The following is an 18,270-nucleotide window of genomic DNA, read 5'->3' as shown; positions in this document are numbered from 1 at the left end:
GGCACGTACCCTACAAATGATGATCCGATAATAATTGAGCGAGTTGGGATATGTGATAGAGTATTCTTTTTCGAAACCAAATCTTTCATCAAATATGGCTCACTCCTACCTTTTGACCAATTGAGCCTACTGCCCATCCATCGTCTCACCCAAAAAAGAGGAGAATAATGAATAAAAAGAGGTGTGGTTCTAGTGCCCATGTCAGTCCCAAGATCACAAGCATCCATGCTGATCCAAAAGGACGGAGCGTTCCCTAGTAGGGAACAAATGTGGGAAAAAAAAGAGATTTTTGGGGTAGTTGGTCAACAGTGGCTCACATGCACAAAATCAAGTACTATATCATGATCGAGGTGACAATCCGGTTCGCAAGCACATCCATCTACCCTAGAAACGCTGTTGCTGTTCTTGTTGCATACTCCCCCCTGCTAGGTTTAAGTGGACCATAGCAGCTGGCCAGCTGCATACTGCAGTGGTTTAAGTAGCCTTTGGCCTCTTCACTTGCTTCACTCACACTCGCACTGACACACCAAGCTTCTCGAAGATATAGGTAAGGAGAATGTAATCCTTCTTCAATCTGACAGCATTTATGCATTCATCTGTCTCATCTTTTGATCTTCATGTTCCTGCTGTTTCGTGAGATTTTCGCTGTTTGTGGCATCATGATGAGATCTTCTGGCTTTTCTTTTCTTGCAGCTTTTGAGGTTTCACTAGTGAGAGAGGACTCGGTTGTTCAGAAGTCAGAACAGATGGCTACTGCATCTGCATGCCAACCGTTTCAAGAAGGGAAGCAGCGACGGCAGCATCCGCCACTGCACCATGGCGGTTCTGTTCTTCCTCCAGTGTACAAAGGCACGGCTCTGCCTCTGCGACAGGCCAGCTCGGTGCCGCATCCGGCCGCGCAGGAGCTGCCGCCGTCGTTGTCGGGGAGGAGCGCGACGGAGGCGCAGGCCATGAAGGTACACAGCGAGGCCGAGAGGCGGCGGCGGGAGAGGATCAACGCCCATCTCGCTGCCTTGAGGAGGATGATCCCTGATGCTCGGCAGGTCTGCATGAACTCTGCACTTCTTGCCATTTCAGAGTTTTGCCAAAAAATGATTAACAGAAATGTTACTGTCTGCTCATGAACAGATGGACAAGGCCACCTTGCTAGCCAGGGTGGTTTGCCAGCTGAAGGACCTGAAGAGGAAAGCGGCCGAAACCACACATCCACTGCCCATCCCTGCAGAGGCCAACGGCATCACCGTCAACTGCCACACGGGCGGCGGCGCCGCCGGCTACGGGAGGCCGGCAGCGTACATCAGGGCCTCCGTCAGCTGCGACGACCGGCCGGGCCTCCTCGCCGACCTCGCCGGAGCGCTCCGTGGTCTGAGGCTGAGGCCGCTGAGAGCAGACATGGCCTCCCTCGGAGGCAGGGCGCGGTGTGAGTTCGTGCTGTGCGGGGAGGAGGGCGGTGCGGCGATTGCCGGCCGCGTGAAGGCTCTGGAGGAGGGTGTCAGGCGGGCGCTGGTCAGTGCCGCGTTCCCGGAGACGGCGTACGGATGCAACTATAGGAGCAGGAGGCAGAGGGTTTTGGAATCTCATTGTGTGCTTGGACATGAGCTCGATCTCGGTGATCAGGGGTGGTGATTTTGGAGATCAAGGGATGAATGTAGTGACTTTTTATTTTTAATACATATCCGCCAAAGGGTTTGTCGTGTACTCCCTCCATTCCGCTATGTGTTCTTCCTTGTATTGGAAGAAAACGGTTCATAATATCTGTCCATTAAAAATATCAAAAGTGGAGTTATTGCAATATTTCCACTAGTTTGGGGGAAAAAAGAAATATCAAATACTTTGGGGGGAAAAAAGAAATTATGGTACATATACTCCTATCATATTACTCTACTTAATAGGGGTATGGATGGTCATTTTACATTGACTTTTTACTTGAGAATTGGAGGCTTTGATTGCAAAGTGTTAGTTTGGAAGGGAAAAAGACCGGTGCATGTAGAGCGCTCATCGGAAATGCACAACCACATTCCACTGTCACGTCACGGACGGTGAGGCCGCGAGTGTCGCGGCCTGGGACGACGTCCTGGTCGTGCACCCCGACCGCGCCGCCGCGATGCGGACGACGCGCACGCGGCACGCCGGACTTCCTGGGGCAGAGGGCGGCGCCGGGCGTGGGCGGGCACGGCCACGGCGCGTGCCGCGTGGGACGGGCCCGGGCGCATGGGCGAAGGCACGGGTATGGGCAGTCATCGATTCGACGTTGACTTGAGGCACGTCTCGTTCCGCGGAGACGGCTTGCCGGTCCCGCCGCCCTGGTGGCGCGGCAAGTGCGAGGAGCCGGCGGGCGGAGGTGACGCGCGCGTGCAACAGGAACGTTGTCCGCGTGGGGTACGACTCCACCGCGCTGCTGCCGAGGCCCGGCGAGGTCAGGGAGATCGGCCACGGGACGCACGCGGCGACCACGGCCGCCGGGAGCTCGGTGCGCGGCGCCAGCGTGCTTGGCGCCGACGACCAAGTGGAGTCCGTCATGCACAAGAGGAACACGTGCCGGAGCACGAGCAAGATCACCGGCGCCGAGCTGAACTACCCGTCCTTAGTGGCGCCGGCGGCGGCCGGCCCGATCACGGCCAACCGGACGCTGACGAACGCCGACGACACACGTCAGGTGCGCGGCGGGCGTCGGCTTGCCTGCCGGGGTCAGGGCCCAGGTCTTGCCGCCGGCGTTAGAGTTTGGCGGGCGGAACGACAAGAGGAGCTTCACGGTGAAGCTGAGTTGGGACGCTGGCGGCCTGGCAAGACAACGCATGCCGAAGGGAGCTTGAAATGGGTGTCAACGATAAGAAATAATTGCAACGTTTCAAGGGTGGAAAAACCTCTCATATTTCCATTGTGTTTACAGGCACAAGCAGATTCAGTAAACAGATCCTGATTCCCAGCTGGACAAAGCTGAAGATCCGACGTCCTACTTAAAATTCGTTGAGATCCTCACAAAACATATATTAAGAACCAGAAACGCATCCATCAAGTGATCCAGGACAGAAACAGCATCGATATGATGAAGCTTGTAGTCTTGTTGCAAATGGCGTTGTTCTGCAATCCTCTGCCGAACAGCAGAAGTGGGCACTTTGAGAACATTTGATTCAACGAGATCGATGATACATCATAAGGAAGAGGCAAATAGTACATTTACAAATCAAAATCCATGTAAAGAGAACTTACAGATAGTTGAGGTTCTTGAGATGTCCAAATGAACTTAGGATGGTCCCAGTGAGCCTGTTGTTTGACATGTCAAGGGTATCTAGCATCACAAGCCTTCCTACGCTATGAGGAATATGGCCGGAAATGACGTTGTTCTGCAATGCTCTACCAAACAGCAAAGCAGATCACTTTAGAACCTATGGTTCAATCGGATTGATTCTGCAGAATACAATAAAGAGTGCAGCTGCATATCAAAATTCAAGTAAAGGGAACTTACAGATTGTTGAGGTTTTTGAGATTTCCGAGCGAACTTGGGATAGTCCCATTGAGTTTGTTGCTTGACATGTCAAGGATTTCTAGCATCCTAAGCCTCCCTATGCTGTCAGGAATAGGCCCGGAAATGGTATTGGCCTGCAATACCCTGCCGAATAGCACGTTGATGATACATCTCAAAGAAGCCTAAACTTTGAAGTGGCATGCGCCGTCAGTAAACAGAGGGAGTGAATCGGAGCTTACAAGGTCTGCAGGCTGGTGAGGTCCCGATCCTGGGCGACAATGTCCCAGACAAGCGTTTGTTCCATAGCTCCCTGCAGATAGAGTTATGCATTGCGCGTAAGAAATAAGAAGATGATACATCGATCCGAACTTTCGAATCAGGCACGGTTGGAGCTAGTGCTGAACGGAAGCGGCATCAGCAAAGAAAGGTACATGGCGTACAGATGGGAGACGTGGGCGTCCTCGGTGCACACGACGCCCTTCCAGTGGCAGGGGCATGGGTTGTCGGCGTGGATGAACCAGTTATGGAGGACGTTGTCGGGGTCTTTGAGCTCCGCCTTGATGGCCAACAGCGCCGCCACTGCGGTACAACCACAAAAGATAGGCCCGCAGGCAGCTAATCAGCTTCAATTTACAGGAGCTTATTACAGCAACTTAGAATTGGGAACTCGTGCCCAAAAAAATTACCGTCTGGTGGAGCTGATCTTTCAGAGCAGCAGCAAGATTTTGAAAAAGAAGGAAGAGTGCGTGTTTCGTACTTTCATCTTCGACCCAAGACGGGTACGGCTCGGAGGCGTAGGTCCAGAGGTCGGGGAGATCGCCGCGGGACGACGACGGCTCGATCAGGCCGAGCAGGCCGGCAATTAACGCCACCCGCCACCACCGCGTGCACATCGCCCCATCCATATCCATAGACACTGCAGATTACAGACATGGAGTGAGAGAAAGTAGAGGAGACTACGAGGTTTCAGCATCACACGGCTAAACCCGATCGTCGTTAAGAGCAGAATGCTGGTCGGCTTCGCACGAAAACCCCAAACACACCACCCGTCAAAAACCCCAAAACGCCATAGACGCGTGGAGCGGCGCAAAGCTTTCGCCTTGGATCGCGATTTCTCGAGACTTGGAATTTGGAACCACTCCAGGTCAGGCATTAACGCGAGCAACCGAATCGTGACTGGGAACGAAGCTCCAACCTTTTTGCGCTGCGGAAGCAGGTTGGCGGAGGGAGCGAGGTGGCGGGCGAGCACGTACGGGCGGCCGCCGCAGGAGTGCGCGTGGAGAGGGCGAGCTGGCACGGCTGGAGTGGATCCGAAAGGTGCGGGCGCAGAGCAGCCTAGCTTGGATGGCGCAGGGAGAGCACGCCGGCGAGCAGAGGAATTGGCTCAGGGGAGGGCGAAAATGTTGGGGTTTTTTGGGCTCCGCTCGATCTTGGTCGGCCGTAGAGATGAGCAGCTGAGGATGGGTAAATCAGGGAATCTTTTTAGTAGACGTATTGTTGTTCTTTTTCTTAAATGAAGTAAAGTGTAGAGAATTTTGAATTTTCTCCCGTATGCGTGTATTGAAACTCCCTCCTGTCATAATTCAAAAATACAAAAGAATTAACAGGGCATGGATTATTTGTAAAATAATTTAGTGTTGAGATTACACAAAAAGACAACTATTATATTTTCAAGTCTAACTTAAATCACCATCATCTAGGACAAACCACCACAAGTGCGGACGGATAAAAAAAATACGTACAATAGACCTACCAAAATATAAGAAAAATAAATTTTCAAAATAAAATAAAATAAAAAGGCGAATTGAGCATAGCTCAGTTGATAAGATTACGTACAGTGGAACCTACCCACTTGGATTCGAGTTCTCAACTCGGCACGCGGCACGGTTACTCGCATTTTTCTTAACTTATTTTAGGATTTAACCGGCGCTATTCTCGAGGATTTGCCTCAATCTTTTGGAGATGCTTATAGAGGTAGGCCGGTTGCATACTTATGTTTATAGAAGTGAATGTACATACGTATATGTGAGTGTCTATATCTATACTGTGTAATTCGAAAAAGATAAAATAAAAAAGTTCAAAACCTTGGAACGCCGTGCCCATAACTCCATAGAGATGCATGCAGGGTGAGCGTAACTTCAACACTAACCTACTCCGACACCAGCAATGTGTTTGTGGAGAAGCATCGACTACCAATTTTGTTTAACTGAAAATGAGTAGGCTGTTGAAAAAAACTAGCGTTGACAATTAAAATATCGACAAACTAGACAAAAGAACACACAAAATCAAGAGAGTAGAAGTCCAAAAAACTACTCCCTCCGTTCCAAATTATAGGTCGTTTTGACTTTTATAGATACATAGATATTATTATGTATCTAGACATAAGGTATATCTAAGTTCATAACAAAGTTTATGAATCTAATAAAGTCAAAACGACCTATAATTTGGGACGGAGGGAGTAGTTCACAACAATGATGAAAAGCAAACCTTCCAGTGGAGAACTTGCACAAACCACCTTTTCTAGTAAATACATTCAAGGAACAAAACTCTTCGTGCACCCTCGTTGCTATGGAAAAGCAAAACCCTAATCATAGAAGAGATCTAAACAGCTAGAAAAGTTTCTTCGAGGATCAGACTGTCATAATACTTAGTGATTAGTGATTAGATGTCTCATTCCTACTGTTTGTGGAAATGTCTTGTAGAGAACATGTTTGAAGAAAACTTTGAAAATTTTTGTTATGAATAAGTTTTCAAAGATTCATTTGAATAGTTTTTCAAAGAATTTTTAATAAATTTTATGCAAAACTTATTTGAATGAATATTTCATAAAAAAGTTATCTAAAAAATGGTTTCAAAAGTTATCTAGAAAGTTTTTCATTAAAGTTGAAATTTTTTTTGTGTGATCCGGATGGTAAAGTTTTTTCTTTAACTTCCCAATAATGTAAAGTCGTGATTCGTCATTTCTGATTGGATGCAATGCAATGCATACATCCTTACTGCTAAAGAAAAGTGAAGCCTCTAAGGCCTATGCACACTGTTGGCTAGTGACCGTTAGTTGCTAGGAATCACCGTGAAAACATTGACTACAGTAGGGTCTCATGTGTTTTGAAATTGGAACTGGAGCACCTCACTAACTGTGGGTCCCACGAGAATAGTCCATCTACCACAGAATATATTAATCAACATACTGAAAGTATTTCAATAAATTATTTTGCAAACTAATATTTTTGTACATGCTCCATAATTTTTCTCTTTCACTTAATCCGGATTGTTTCGTCGTGCGTATGTTACAAAAATTAGTTACTTTTAGACTTTTTCTTTTTGCTAATTTTCTTAATCTGAAAGCACATTTGATGTTTTTTCACCCACATTTTTTCAACGTTGCAGCGTTAGGTGCTATTCCTTTTCAAGTGGCTTAAACAATTACATGTCTCCTATAAACCACTTTAGTTATCTTCTTCCGTTTGTCCCACTTATATTTATTATAGAATAAATAATATATTTGATTAGCTATCATCATCAAATCTTATAGAATATCAGAATCTATTGATATGCCACATATATTCATTCCATAGCTAACATTTGTTTTCAAAATGTCTTTCTTAACAAAGGTTTTTTGAAATGTTTCTTCATTTTACAAAAGAGAAATCACATTTCTGTTCTTCCTTATAATTAAGAAGGATTACCACAGTAACAAACGATCATTTTGGGATAATGGAAAAAGTAGGCTATTTTAGGTTGAATATAACAAGTTGTTATATCTCGACGTGACCCTAGGTGTTTTCCTGTATCATCTGTCCTTTGTAGCAAATGCAAAGATATTCAAGTTGGTTAATCTTGTTAGGTTTTATTCAAATACATTTACAAGTAAATATCATTTTTTTCGAGAAAAATAAATATCATTCTAAACTACATGATTGGTGTTTAAAACACTGTATGGTACACGTATTGTGACATGGTATAGAGATTATGTTGGTAAAAGAAAAATCTTAGATGAAGGCCATTGTGAAGGAAAATGACCATAACAGATAACAAAATGAAAGGAGAAAGTGATCAAATAAATCCTAACACAACGCTGAGAAAAATTACAATACTACGCCTTTCTAAGATAATATATATTTGAAAAAGGAAAAGATAAATAAAGTATTTTACAAGACACACATCTTTCTTAGAAGAGCAACGTCAAAGCTCCACTGTCACTTTCTTAAGAAAAAAAATTCAAATTACTCCCCTCAAGTATAACCAAAGTCTGGACAATATTTCTATATCATATGGTTCAATTTACTCGTTAACACAATTTATCTTTTTTCTTTCTCCATGCACAAGTGGAGTCTTAAATTCAAATTTTACAAGATGATAGCAGACATCACAAGACATAAGACATGTTAGAAAATATATCATGTTTTTATCATTATTTTGATAAGGTAGGATATTTAATAATAAAATTTATCCTTGAGATACAAAATTATATAAAAAACAATGATGAAAAATTAATAAAATCTTTTTTAGTATAGATTATGATGCCTACTACAACCATGTAAAGTTTCAAATTAAAATTCAACTTGTGGAGAAATAAAAAGGATAAATTACATTATGGATTAGTTGAAAACAAAAACATAGTTCAGAAAGTTACGTAGACTTTCGCTATATTTGAAGGGAGTAATCAGAACTTTTTCCTTTTCTTTATAATGATAGTGATTTAAAACAGGAATTTTAAACCGGAGCATTAAAAAAACAGAGGAGTTAGGGCATTAGGCAAGCACGGGCATGCTTGGTTCGTGACCATGACGGGCCACGCCAAACGGCGACGCGTCAGACTAGATTCTCTCTGCTTTGGTTGCTTGCCACGCTACATAAAGCTACTAGGTAATTCACAAGTGTTTTTCCCACCGTAACTTAGTAAGGTGTTTGGATCCGGGATTAAACTTTAATCCTATCACATCGAATGTTTAGATACTAATTAGAAATATTAAATATAGACTATTTACAAAATCCATTGCATAGATGGAGGTTAAACGATGAGACGAATCTATTAAGCCTAATTAGTTCATGATTTGACACTGTACTGCTACAGTAACCATTTGTTAATGATGGATTAATCAGACTTAATAGATTCGTCTCGCCGTTTAGTTTCTATCTGTGTAATTAATTTTATAATTAATTCATATTTAATCCTCCTAATTAAACTTCAAATATTTGCAACTTCGAATATTCGATGTGATGCCTAGGATCAAACACCCCTTTAGACGTCGAATTCCTGCACCACATGTTGGTGGCGGCCGCACGCTTGGCGTGGGCGCCAGGCCACGAACCAAGCAGCCCGGGCCCCGCGCAGACGCGGCGGAGCCGCCGCCGCAGCAACGCGGAGGACGACGCTGCCACGCTGGCAGGCGGCCCCCCTTGCTTATCCCCTCCGGCGGGCCCCGCCCTCTCCGCTCCTTGCGGGTTCCAAGGCCTCCGGCTCCACAGCATCACTCCCATCGCTCTCCCGATTGCATTCGCCCCAATCCAAACGGCCTCCCTCCATTAAAACCCCCTCCGCCACCACCACGTCCACCACCACCGCCCCAATTCCACGCCCGCGTGCTTGTGCCGCTCCACTTGTGCTAGTAGCCATGGGGACGTCGGGGTCCAAGGGCATCGACGGCGTGGGTGGCCTCGGCTCTCAGGCGGCGGGGGTCGGGGCGGCGGGCGGCGACGGGGAGGCGGGCGAGGGCGGTGGCGCCGCGGAGGCGTGGCACGGCGGGGCGCAGCTCTACGTGTCGCTCAAGATGGAAAACGCGCGGATCAGCGGCGACCTCGTCCCGCACGTCTACGGCTCCGAGCCCATCATCGGCTCCTGGGACCCCGCCCGCGCAGTACGCACGCATGGCAGCCGAATTCTTCTGCTCTGTTTGCTCCCGCTTCTGGTTTTCCTGCCGCGGGGAATGATTCGCGTTGCTGCTGTTTGGTTTTATGCAGCTCGCCATGGAGAGGGAGCTCGCGTCCATGTGGGAGCTCAGCTTCGTCGTCCCGCCGGACCATGGTGCGTTGCCTCTCGTGGCTGTCCTGTTCCACTAAGTTAACATCATGGATTTCAATTGGGCGTTAAGTTTCCTGTTCCTGTTCCCTAATTGTTTCATTACACTTTTTTGTAGTTTTGTTTGACCTTTTGAGTTCTCCATGGGCTCCTAGTAGATTTTAAACAATGGGTTCTGCTAACGTTTTTCCTTTGTCTTTTGTACCATTCTGATTCCCATTTGTTCGTTCATTGGGACAGACTTGTTTGATTCGACTAGAAACTGAAATGTCGAGCTATGATGCATATTGCTGCATGCATTGCTCTGAATATTTGAACCTGTGGATGTTACCGTAGAAACACTGGACTTCAATCGAGCAGAGTTGTTTGGTTCAATTAGAATCAGAAATGTCAATCTCTGATGCAAATTTCTCCATGCACTGTTCTGAATATTTCAACCTGTGGGTGTTGCTGTAGAAACGGTGGAGTTCAAATTCTTGCTGAAGCCCAAAGACACAGCAACCCCGTGCATCATTGAGGAAGGGCCAACGCGGCTCCTTACTGGAGGCATGCTTGAGGGCGATGTGAGGGTTGCACTTTTCAAGCTTAATGGAGATGATGAGGTGCTCGAGTTCAGGGTGTTCAACAAGGCGGACATCGTGTCACCGCTCGAACTCGCTGCGAGCTGGAGGGTGTACAAGGAGAACTTTCAACCCTCCAGAGTCCGGGGAATCCCTGATATCAGTATCAATGTCGCACCCACTCATGCAACTGAGGTGAGAGCATTTAATCTTGATGCTTAATGCTTCCCTGTGATGCTCTGTAAGTTGCATTTGGTTGCATAGTTCCATGTGATCCTTGTAAAACATTCTTAAACTGCTTTATCAATATTCTAGATTCTCTACAGCCATACAGGTAGAAGGGGTTATCTGCTTTTCCAAATGGCATCTTATTTGATAGTAAGAATGCTAGCAGGTTTATTACTTGGTTTTTCCTCCCATGCCTTTTGCCAAACCCTCTTGGTATTGTCTGTAACCTGAGACCTACAAAAACAATATCTCCTTATCATTTCCTCATCCTTTTCTAGTAATTATCCACACGCTCATTGCTGTAATTGCACACAGATGCCAAGCTAATCTGTAATGTGGTTTCTCACAGGTTGCTGTTTCCTGTCTTTCTACAGGAAGGATCAGCGGCTACTTTGGAACTTGACTTGGAGCATTATGTTGTTCCAGCCCCAACTGCACCACCAAATGAATACGCTGCAAACCTTACTGCGACTCCTGCATCCTTGATTCAAACTGGAGCATCGTGGACAAATGATATGCTTCTTAGTGATGGGATTCAGAGTCCAAGTACTGTTTCTGCGGATTTTGAAGGCTGTAATAACCTCAAAAAGGTTGGCTGTTAGCTGGAGAAGTTGGTGTAAAATATTTGTCTGTTAATGCATTCTATTGATATATTTTCTTTAGAACGGAAGTCCATATATTTAAGTCTCGTACATCAATTACAGAGGACCATACATTTTTCTTGAATTTCTTCGTTTTCCTTTCTCTTATTGGGAAATTTTAAGTTCTATACCTGAAATTTATCCTCCTACCACCATGGAACCAGTCTGGTCTTGGTTATCGTTTCATACAACATTTGTTCATATGTTTGATTCCTTTATGGTTGTATCACACGTTTCTTTTTTTTAACATAATTATATTCTGCTTTTCTGTAAATCAAAACAGAATTGAAAATTGACATATTTCTTTTGTAGAATATTGAGGCCTGGGCAACAGATTCTTCTAAAAAATTACAAGGTTCTGGACTCATTGAGTCAAAATCAGTTGGTACCTTTACACCACTGCAAAAGCCAGATGGTCAAAAGGGGCTGTTCATTGACAGGGGCGTTGGCTCTCCTAAGCTTCCAAAATCAGCCAGTGCATACTCCCTGGCATCTGGGCTTAGTTCAAAGGTCAGTATTCCCTCCATCCCAGAATATAGCTGTGTTTAGACTTTTTCAGACAGATTATGGAGGGTGATGAAAAGACTAAATTGTCCCTGTTTACTTGGTGGCTATCTTGCGTGTTAATCGTGACTTTGCGGCTGATTTAAGCAGTGCTGCATGCTTGAATGTGCCAGATTTCCTGCCGCATTTTCCTTGTGTCATCCTAATCAACACTAGCTGTGCACTTCCTACCGATGAGGGCGTAAATGTAGGAAGGACATTTTGGTCAGTTGACATTTAAAAAATAGAGTTGGAAGTCCAGATGTAGCTATATTTTGGGACAAAATTTGAATGCTAAACGTAGCTATATTCTGGGATGGAGAGAGTATTATTTATCCTTTACTAACAGTATATGTAGAAGGGATAGATAGTAGGCATGAATCTGCATATGCATAATGATATTGTAGTATTGGACTAATAGAGATAATATTTAGATGTCAATACCCATAGTTGTCCAGTTGAATTGATTAAACGGTTCTAGATGTGGTGTGAGAAATGTTTAAGAATGAGGTTTGTATTTTTCATCTTGACTATTGTTGACAATCTACAGACCATGCCAGAAGCAGCAGGAGCTGTTGCAGCTGCAGCTGTAGCTGATCGCTTACATGGGTCAAAGGAGGACCGGAAGCTGGCCATTGTTTTGGTAAATAGTTGAAATTGTGTGATAATTTAAACATTTTCATCTTGTATATAATCCCAGTGTTTAGTGTTTATTTGTGATCCTTTCGTCAACAAGACAAGTAAACTTTGCCTGTTGCATTTTTGCTACCTACCTGTCCTTTTTAGTGTTTGGATGGATTTAAACCGATGGGTTCCTATGGAAAACTAAATTGAATCCTGAGTAGTATTGTTAGTAGTATTGCACTGGTGGGTGGTTGTCAATAAGACGATCAACATGCTTTTAATTTTATGCTTTTTGCTGTTGGGTACAGGACTGAAGCATTGCCCTTTTAAGCATATATAAGTGCTTTTAATTCAGAGAACTAACAATCTAAATCTCCTTCAGTTGCAATCCCGAAACAGAACTTGCCAGCCCCCTTGACAAAGTATATTTGTCTTCCTGCTGAGCATAATGTCACCTTTGTGTTCAAAAACCCTTATCTGCCTGAACACATCCCAATATGTATTGAATGCTTGTTCCAGAAGATGGATCTCCTTCTGAATATATTTACTCCTAAATCAGGTTGGCTTGCCAGCTCGTGGTAAAACCTTCACTGCAGTTAAGCTTACAAGGTACCTTCGTTGGTTGGGTCATGAAACTAGACATTTCAATGTTGGGAAGGTAATGTTATTCTTACTCTGATAGACTAGCTTGCATAGTTAATATGTATACTTTTGTTGCTTGCAAAATTAACTGACCTTCCTTTTGTCGAAAATGTATGTGCAGTATCGCCGTCTGAAGCATGGAGCAAACCAGGTAACAACTATGATTTGCTGCAAGTTCCATTAGTGGAGCATATGTGATCTATGCTTTGCTAAATGTTATCATGGCAAAGAAAATGCGAGTCAAGTTTTTTCGCTATATTACTATACTTAAGTGTATTAAAGCCAATCATATTGTGGCTATTTATTCTTAGGTTCACTTTATTTCATGATTTACATTATGCTTGGAACACATTTTAATGGAATAACTTTAGCATGGGTGCAGCATGGATCTGGGATGGTTATAGGGTGGAAGTCACCATGTTGATATTTACCGTTACCATGATTAATGATGTTCTCATATTGGTTGACCCAGTTAATGTGTAGACTTTTAATTTTATGGACTTTTTAGGGCATAGCCACTCCCCTAATCTGAGTTTCAGGACATGCCGCTTCTATCTCTTATGGATGTGTGGTTCCAAGACCCTCATGTCATTGGCACATGAATGGCCTATCTTTATTTCTTTATACTTGCTTAGGGGAGTGGCAAATCCTCAAAACTACCTTATTTTAGTTATAGTACTTTCTACAATTGTTACTGTATGTTCTTTACATCTTTGGCTCTGATTATTGTCCCTTCTTGTGATTTCTGATAAGGCTACTATGCTTGCGCATATTCTACTTGTACATCTTGCTGGATTTTTCAATGCCGTTATTTGAGCCTATGTCAATAAACCTAATATCCTGTTCTAGAGTGATCTAACAGGTTTGTATTTTTGTTGATTCAGGCTGCAGATTTTTTCCGTGATGATAATCCTGAAGGTATTGAGGCACGTAATGAGGTTAGCACGCTTATTGACTACTATGCATTTTCCTAATTAGTAGTTCAAAATACTATTACATCCATTCAAAATAGGTGTCATCATAGACCATCTTCTGATTCACCAGTATATGCTCTTCTATGTTTTCAAGAAAGATGTCTTGCAATCTTTTCACTGGCCCCCTTTGAACAGCACTTTGGTAATCATAACTGGAACACAGTAGTTTTTCAGATTCCTGCTGGAATTGAACTGTATTCTCTGAAGGTGACGTGAAATTTCTCAAAACCTTCTTTGTTCTAAACTGGATATTAGGTAGGATTACCCTGGTAATTTTGAGCCACAAATCAATGGGTTAGGAATAGAAGTAGAATTTTATTAATGGCTTCTATAAAAACTTCTTGTAGGGTTTGAGTGCTTCAAGTCTGTATTTTATATCCAGTACAATGTGTCCCCTGCCTCTTTTTCAATTTAGTCACACTTTGCCATTAACTATAGTTTTATGACTTAGGGTTAGCTCCTAGATTCTTCTCATGAAGGTTCTACCATGGTCAGAATATCAAATTAGCATCCTACATTTTTAGAAGTCTAATGTGATTTTATGACAACCACCTTTAGAAGGAGAATATTAAAGCATAACTGTGTCTTTGTTTCAGTATATTACTTGCAACTTGCTACATTATTCTTCTGGCGTAAATTTTGCCAGGTGGCTGCTTTAGCAATGGAGGACATGATAGATTGGATGCATGGTGGAGGTCAGGTAAGTTAGCTTTGCATACTTGCATAGCCTGCTTGAAATAATAAAATGTTATACTCGATCTGACTAGATCAAGTTGTCTATAGGTCGGTATATTTGATGCAACAAACAGCACAAGAAAACGAAGACATATGCTAATGAAAATGGCTGAAGGTAACTGTAAGGTAATTGATAGATTAGCACTTGTATTCACATCAGTTATAAATCTTTTATATTTTCTTACTTAAATCTTGAGCTAAAATTATCTCATATATATGAAAGTCACTAGAATATAATGCTGCAATGTGTAAGTTTATCAAATAATTTAATGTGCATTGGTGCATTTGGTACATTGCCACCTTGCATTTGTAATCTTGATCTTCTCTCTTCCTGATTGAAGTCATTTTCTGCAGATTATATTTTTGGAGACAATATGTAATGATCCCAGAATAATTGAAACAAATATACGGCTGAAGATACAACAAAGTCCTGACTATGCTGACCAGTGAGTTTCCCAAAATTTACCCTTTCCTAGATAGAAGTTAAAAAAAAACTTGTGTCATATCATTAAAGAAGAGGAAAGAAACACATTTACAACCATACACCCAGACTCACACAAACTCAACCCTAACACCCCCACAATTTAGGATGAATTTCAGCCTGAATACTGTTAAAATTTTTGCAGGCCAGATTATGAAGCTGGACTGCAGGACTTCAAGGAACGCTTGACGAATTATGAGAAGGTTTCAACCATTTATGCTCTGTTGAAATGCTGCCTAAGTAGAATTCTTGAGTTTTGTGAACTATTTGGTCTTAAATGAAGTAGCATTCCTTTGTAGGTCTATGAGCCAGTGGGGGAAGGTTCTTACATCAAAATGATTGACATGGTAAAGGGGCAGGGTGGTCAGTTACAGGTAAGCTCTTCCATACCTTTGCATATTGTACAACACATGACTCAACATTAGGAATTTTGCATCCCTAGGTGGCAGAAGGATCAATGGTATGGGTACAAGTTTTATGTAATTGAATATCTCTGGAAACACTTGAACATGCATGTTATGTAAAATGAGGACTTATTTAGATAAGTTATTTACACAAAACAAGTCAATTTTTTTCATTGTATGTTTTCATTTTTTGAAACTTGAGATGCTATGTTTTGTTCAGTGATACTTCATTTGAAAATTCTTCTTTTATGATCTTTTACCCAGGTAAATAATATCAGTGGTTATCTCCCTGGGCGGATTGTCTTTTTCTTGGTATGTACCTTTAAGCTCATATACAATATATGATTGCTTGCTCTTTCTGAGTAGGCGTAATATCTGCATGTTCTAACAATGCACATATTTACTTTCTGTTTCAAGTTTATTTCCATTGGTGTATTCAAAATTAATTGATGGCACATCTTCTCGCACTATGCAACTGCAGGTGAACTCTCATCTTACACCACGGCCTATTTTGCTTACCAGGCATGGTGAGAGTTTACATAATGTAAGAGGACGAGTTGGTGGTGATTCAGTCCTAAGGTATGCTTTCCCTAAATTTCAACCTGATTCCTTCATATGATACTTTCCACACTTAGTATGCCATTTTGAGTTTGGCAAGTAAAATATTAAAATCCATGGTAATTTTTCAATTAGAAGTTTAGTTATTGCACCATAAAGAAAGCAGCATGTAAATGTATTGATCTTACAGGAATTATCTTGCTGTATTGAACTAATAATTCCTCTTTTAAATGGCTGACAATGGCGCTCAGTGAAGCTGGAGAGCTGTATGCAAATAAACTAGCCAACTTTATAGAAAAGCGGCTCAAATCTGAGAAAACAGCAACTGTAAGTAATTTCCCATGATTGAATGGTGGATTTAATCATCAGAACGTGGGCTGACAGAGGGAAATGTTTTAAATTTGTACTATCCAATTATTTAGATATGGACTAGCACCCTTCAGAGAACAATTTTGACAGCAAGTCCAATTATTGGATTCCCAAAGGTATTTGGTTAGATATTCCAGGAATCGTCTTTCAGAACTCTTGCAAGCTAGGCACATTGACATTGCTTGACTTTGTTGTTCATAGATACAATGGCGTGCTCTTGATGAGATCAATTCTGGAGTTTGTGATGGGATGACATATGAAGAGATAAAGAAAATTATGCCCGAGGAGTATGAGTACGTACGATAATTCTTTTCATTGGCACCGTGTAAATCCCTCAGTAGTTGTTTGTTCATCTGAGGTGTCAGACCTATCTGTTAATTTTTATTCGTGTCTTGTGCAAATTAAGCTAAGCTAAAATAAAATAAACAGTATATTTTTTACACTTTTGAGTTGCAAAACTTGCACTGTGGTACAGTACCTAATATCTGGATCTGAAGTCACCACTATGAACCCTTGTTGCAACCAGGTCACGCAGGAAGGACAAGCTTAGATATCGCTACCCTCGTGGAGAGTCTTACCTCGACGTGATACAGAGGTTAAAATTATAATGCATAATCATTCAGCCAAACTATCTATATGTTTCCCTGACTTTTCTGTACATCAAACTACGAAATTTTCAGTATTTTTGTAACTAAAGCCTAACTGCTGATGTCGTGATAACCCTCAGGTTGGAACCCGTCATCATCGAGCTAGAACGCCAGCAGGCACCAGTGGTGGTCATATCTCACCAGGTAAATTGCTACGGTTGCTGAAAGTTGGTGTGCAGGGACAGTGATTTCTGAACTACCTTTCCAATTGATTGATAGGCTGTACTGCGAGCACTATACGCATATTTCGCAGACAGGCCTTTGAGAGAAGTTCCAAACATAGAGGTGACAACATCTGATGTATTAACAGTGTACTAAGAAACAATAAAAAATGCTGCTAATTTGAACTAATACCATTTGTTCGTCGGCAGATGCCACTACATACCATAATCGAGATACAGATGGGAGTCACTGGTGTCGAAGAGAAGAGGTACAAGCTCATGGACTGAATTGTGAATACACATAAAGGCAGCAGGCTGGCTGTTTTGTATAGTCATACACAGCAAATATAGATAACACAAATACTGGAGTACAGTTACCCGATTTTTAACTTTGCCCAGACGGTGTTAAACCAAGTCCGTTGTAAATTTTATTGAAAATACGTATTTGATCATTGTAAAGGCAAACATATTACTAATAAGGAACTGTAAAAATAACACGCTTACTGCCACAACTGGCAAGTGAAGAATGCAGACAAACTTGAAATAAACAACTCCAGACCCTGTTCATAAGATATATGAGCAGCCAAATCAGTTGGTCATGTACTCCTGTGGCTGATGTCCTGACCAGTAAACCATCAGTGCTTGTCAATGTTTTTTAGTGCTTGTCAATTTTCTTTGAAAGAACGATGCACAAGATAGTGTGTTTCATTGGTATAGTAGAAAATAAGGACTGTATTCCTGGGAGGTTATAGATAGGAAAAAGGAAGAGAAAAGAAGAAACAACGAATGAGGACTGTATTCCTGGGAGGTTATAGATAGGAAAAAGGAAGAGAAAAGAAGAAACAACGAATAGCAGAAAATACAAGACTACAACCCTGAGAGGTCATAAGGAAGAGAAAAGAAGAAACAAAGAAAGACTCACTCGGTTGGATTAGGACATCAACACGGGTGACCACTCAACTCAAAGCCGCCACACCCGACTGGTTGGATTGAGGCGTCAACGTGGCCTCCCCACTTCACTCTCCACGACGGCACCCACCAACTTACACGCTCGTTTATTTGCCGAAACCTCCAGGCGTGGCCCTGTGTCAACAGGAAACCGATAGAAGCAGACTGCACCGCACCGAAAAGGCCACCGCCATGCGAGACCATCCGTTGTAGTGCCGCTGCAACACTACCCTCCACCTGATGGAGTGAAACCACCAAATCCGGGCCTCT

The 18,270-nt window shown here is 42.8% G+C and overlaps 3 protein-coding genes across 3 annotated transcripts; 2 read left to right on the top strand and 1 right to left on the bottom strand.

Annotated features, from left to right (window-relative positions):
• The first annotated feature begins 248 nt into the window (after nucleotides 1–248).
• On the top strand, nucleotides 249–1,705 carry LOC101767805 (transcription factor bHLH51). Its single transcript, XM_004978225.2, has 3 exons — nucleotides 249–547; nucleotides 694–1,043; nucleotides 1,129–1,705. Exons 2-3 carry the CDS (start codon nucleotides 747–749, stop codon nucleotides 1,624–1,626), a joined length of 795 nt encoding a protein of 264 aa, XP_004978282.1. The 5' UTR covers nucleotides 249–547; nucleotides 694–746; the 3' UTR covers nucleotides 1,627–1,705.
• A 1,157-nt stretch (nucleotides 1,706–2,862) lies between these two features.
• On the bottom strand, nucleotides 2,863–4,349 carry LOC101773594 (protein NSP-INTERACTING KINASE 3-like). The gene is made up of 6 exons (XM_012847645.2): nucleotides 4,153–4,349; nucleotides 3,907–4,045; nucleotides 3,706–3,776; nucleotides 3,467–3,610; nucleotides 3,211–3,354; nucleotides 2,863–3,091 (listed from the first exon to the last, which is right to left on the bottom strand). Exons 2-6 carry the CDS (start codon nucleotides 3,961–3,963, stop codon nucleotides 3,013–3,015), a joined length of 495 nt encoding a protein of 164 aa, XP_012703099.1. The 5' UTR covers nucleotides 3,964–4,045; nucleotides 4,153–4,349; the 3' UTR covers nucleotides 2,863–3,012.
• Nucleotides 4,350–8,991: 4,642 nt separating this feature from the next.
• On the top strand, nucleotides 8,992–17,640 carry LOC101772907 (6-phosphofructo-2-kinase/fructose-2,6-bisphosphatase). Its single transcript, XM_004977067.4, has 23 exons — nucleotides 8,992–9,324; nucleotides 9,428–9,491; nucleotides 9,942–10,240; nucleotides 10,648–10,863; nucleotides 11,227–11,424; nucleotides 12,008–12,100; nucleotides 12,641–12,739; nucleotides 12,845–12,874; nucleotides 13,608–13,661; nucleotides 14,344–14,397; nucleotides 14,481–14,558; nucleotides 14,787–14,878; nucleotides 15,059–15,116; nucleotides 15,213–15,287; nucleotides 15,582–15,629; nucleotides 15,799–15,896; nucleotides 16,127–16,202; nucleotides 16,298–16,360; nucleotides 16,446–16,537; nucleotides 16,771–16,839; nucleotides 16,972–17,035; nucleotides 17,111–17,176; nucleotides 17,263–17,640. Exons 1-23 carry the CDS (start codon nucleotides 9,082–9,084, stop codon nucleotides 17,338–17,340), a joined length of 2,307 nt encoding a protein of 768 aa, XP_004977124.1. The 5' UTR covers nucleotides 8,992–9,081; the 3' UTR covers nucleotides 17,341–17,640.
• Nucleotides 17,641–18,270: the final 630 nt, after the last annotated feature.

The sequence above is a fragment of the Setaria italica genome, chromosome VII (genome assembly GCF_000263155.2).
Source record: "Setaria italica strain Yugu1 chromosome VII, Setaria_italica_v2.0, whole genome shotgun sequence".
NCBI classification, from domain to species: domain Eukaryota; kingdom Viridiplantae; phylum Streptophyta; class Magnoliopsida; order Poales; family Poaceae; genus Setaria; species Setaria italica.
The sequence above is the reverse complement of the archived record's forward strand: the minus strand, read 5'-3'. Positions and strand labels throughout refer to the sequence as shown.

What these genes read in the sequence shown, in the direction of transcription:
- LOC101767805 (XM_004978225.2), top strand. Translation starts at nt 747, where the DNA reads ATGGCTACTGCATCTGCATGCCAACCGTTTCAAGAAGGGAAGCAGCGA. An exon ending in TGATCCCTGATGCTCGGCAG is followed by an intron (nt 1,044 to 1,128) that starts GTCTGCATGAAC and finishes GCTCATGAACAG; the next exon opens with ATGGACAAGGCCACCTTGCT.
- LOC101773594 (XM_012847645.2), bottom strand. Translation starts at nt 3,963, where the DNA reads ATGCCCCTGCCACTGGAAGGGCGTCGTGTGCACCGAGGACGCCCACGT. An exon ending in CTCACCAGCCTGCAGACCTT is followed by an intron (nt 3,611 to 3,705) that starts GTAAGCTCCGAT and finishes GCTATTCGGCAG; the next exon opens with GGTATTGCAGGCCAATACCA. An exon ending in CTCAAGAACCTCAACTATCT is followed by an intron (nt 3,092 to 3,210) that starts GTAAGTTCTCTT and finishes GCTGTTCGGCAG; the next exon opens with AGGATTGCAGAACAACGCCA.
- LOC101772907 (XM_004977067.4), top strand. Translation starts at nt 9,082, where the DNA reads ATGGGGACGTCGGGGTCCAAGGGCATCGACGGCGTGGGTGGCCTCGGC. An exon ending in TGAAGCATGGAGCAAACCAG is followed by an intron (nt 12,875 to 13,607) that starts GTAACAACTATG and finishes TTGTTGATTCAG; the next exon opens with GCTGCAGATTTTTTCCGTGA. An exon ending in GAGAAGTTCCAAACATAGAG is followed by an intron (nt 17,177 to 17,262) that starts GTGACAACATCT and finishes GTTCGTCGGCAG; the next exon opens with ATGCCACTACATACCATAAT.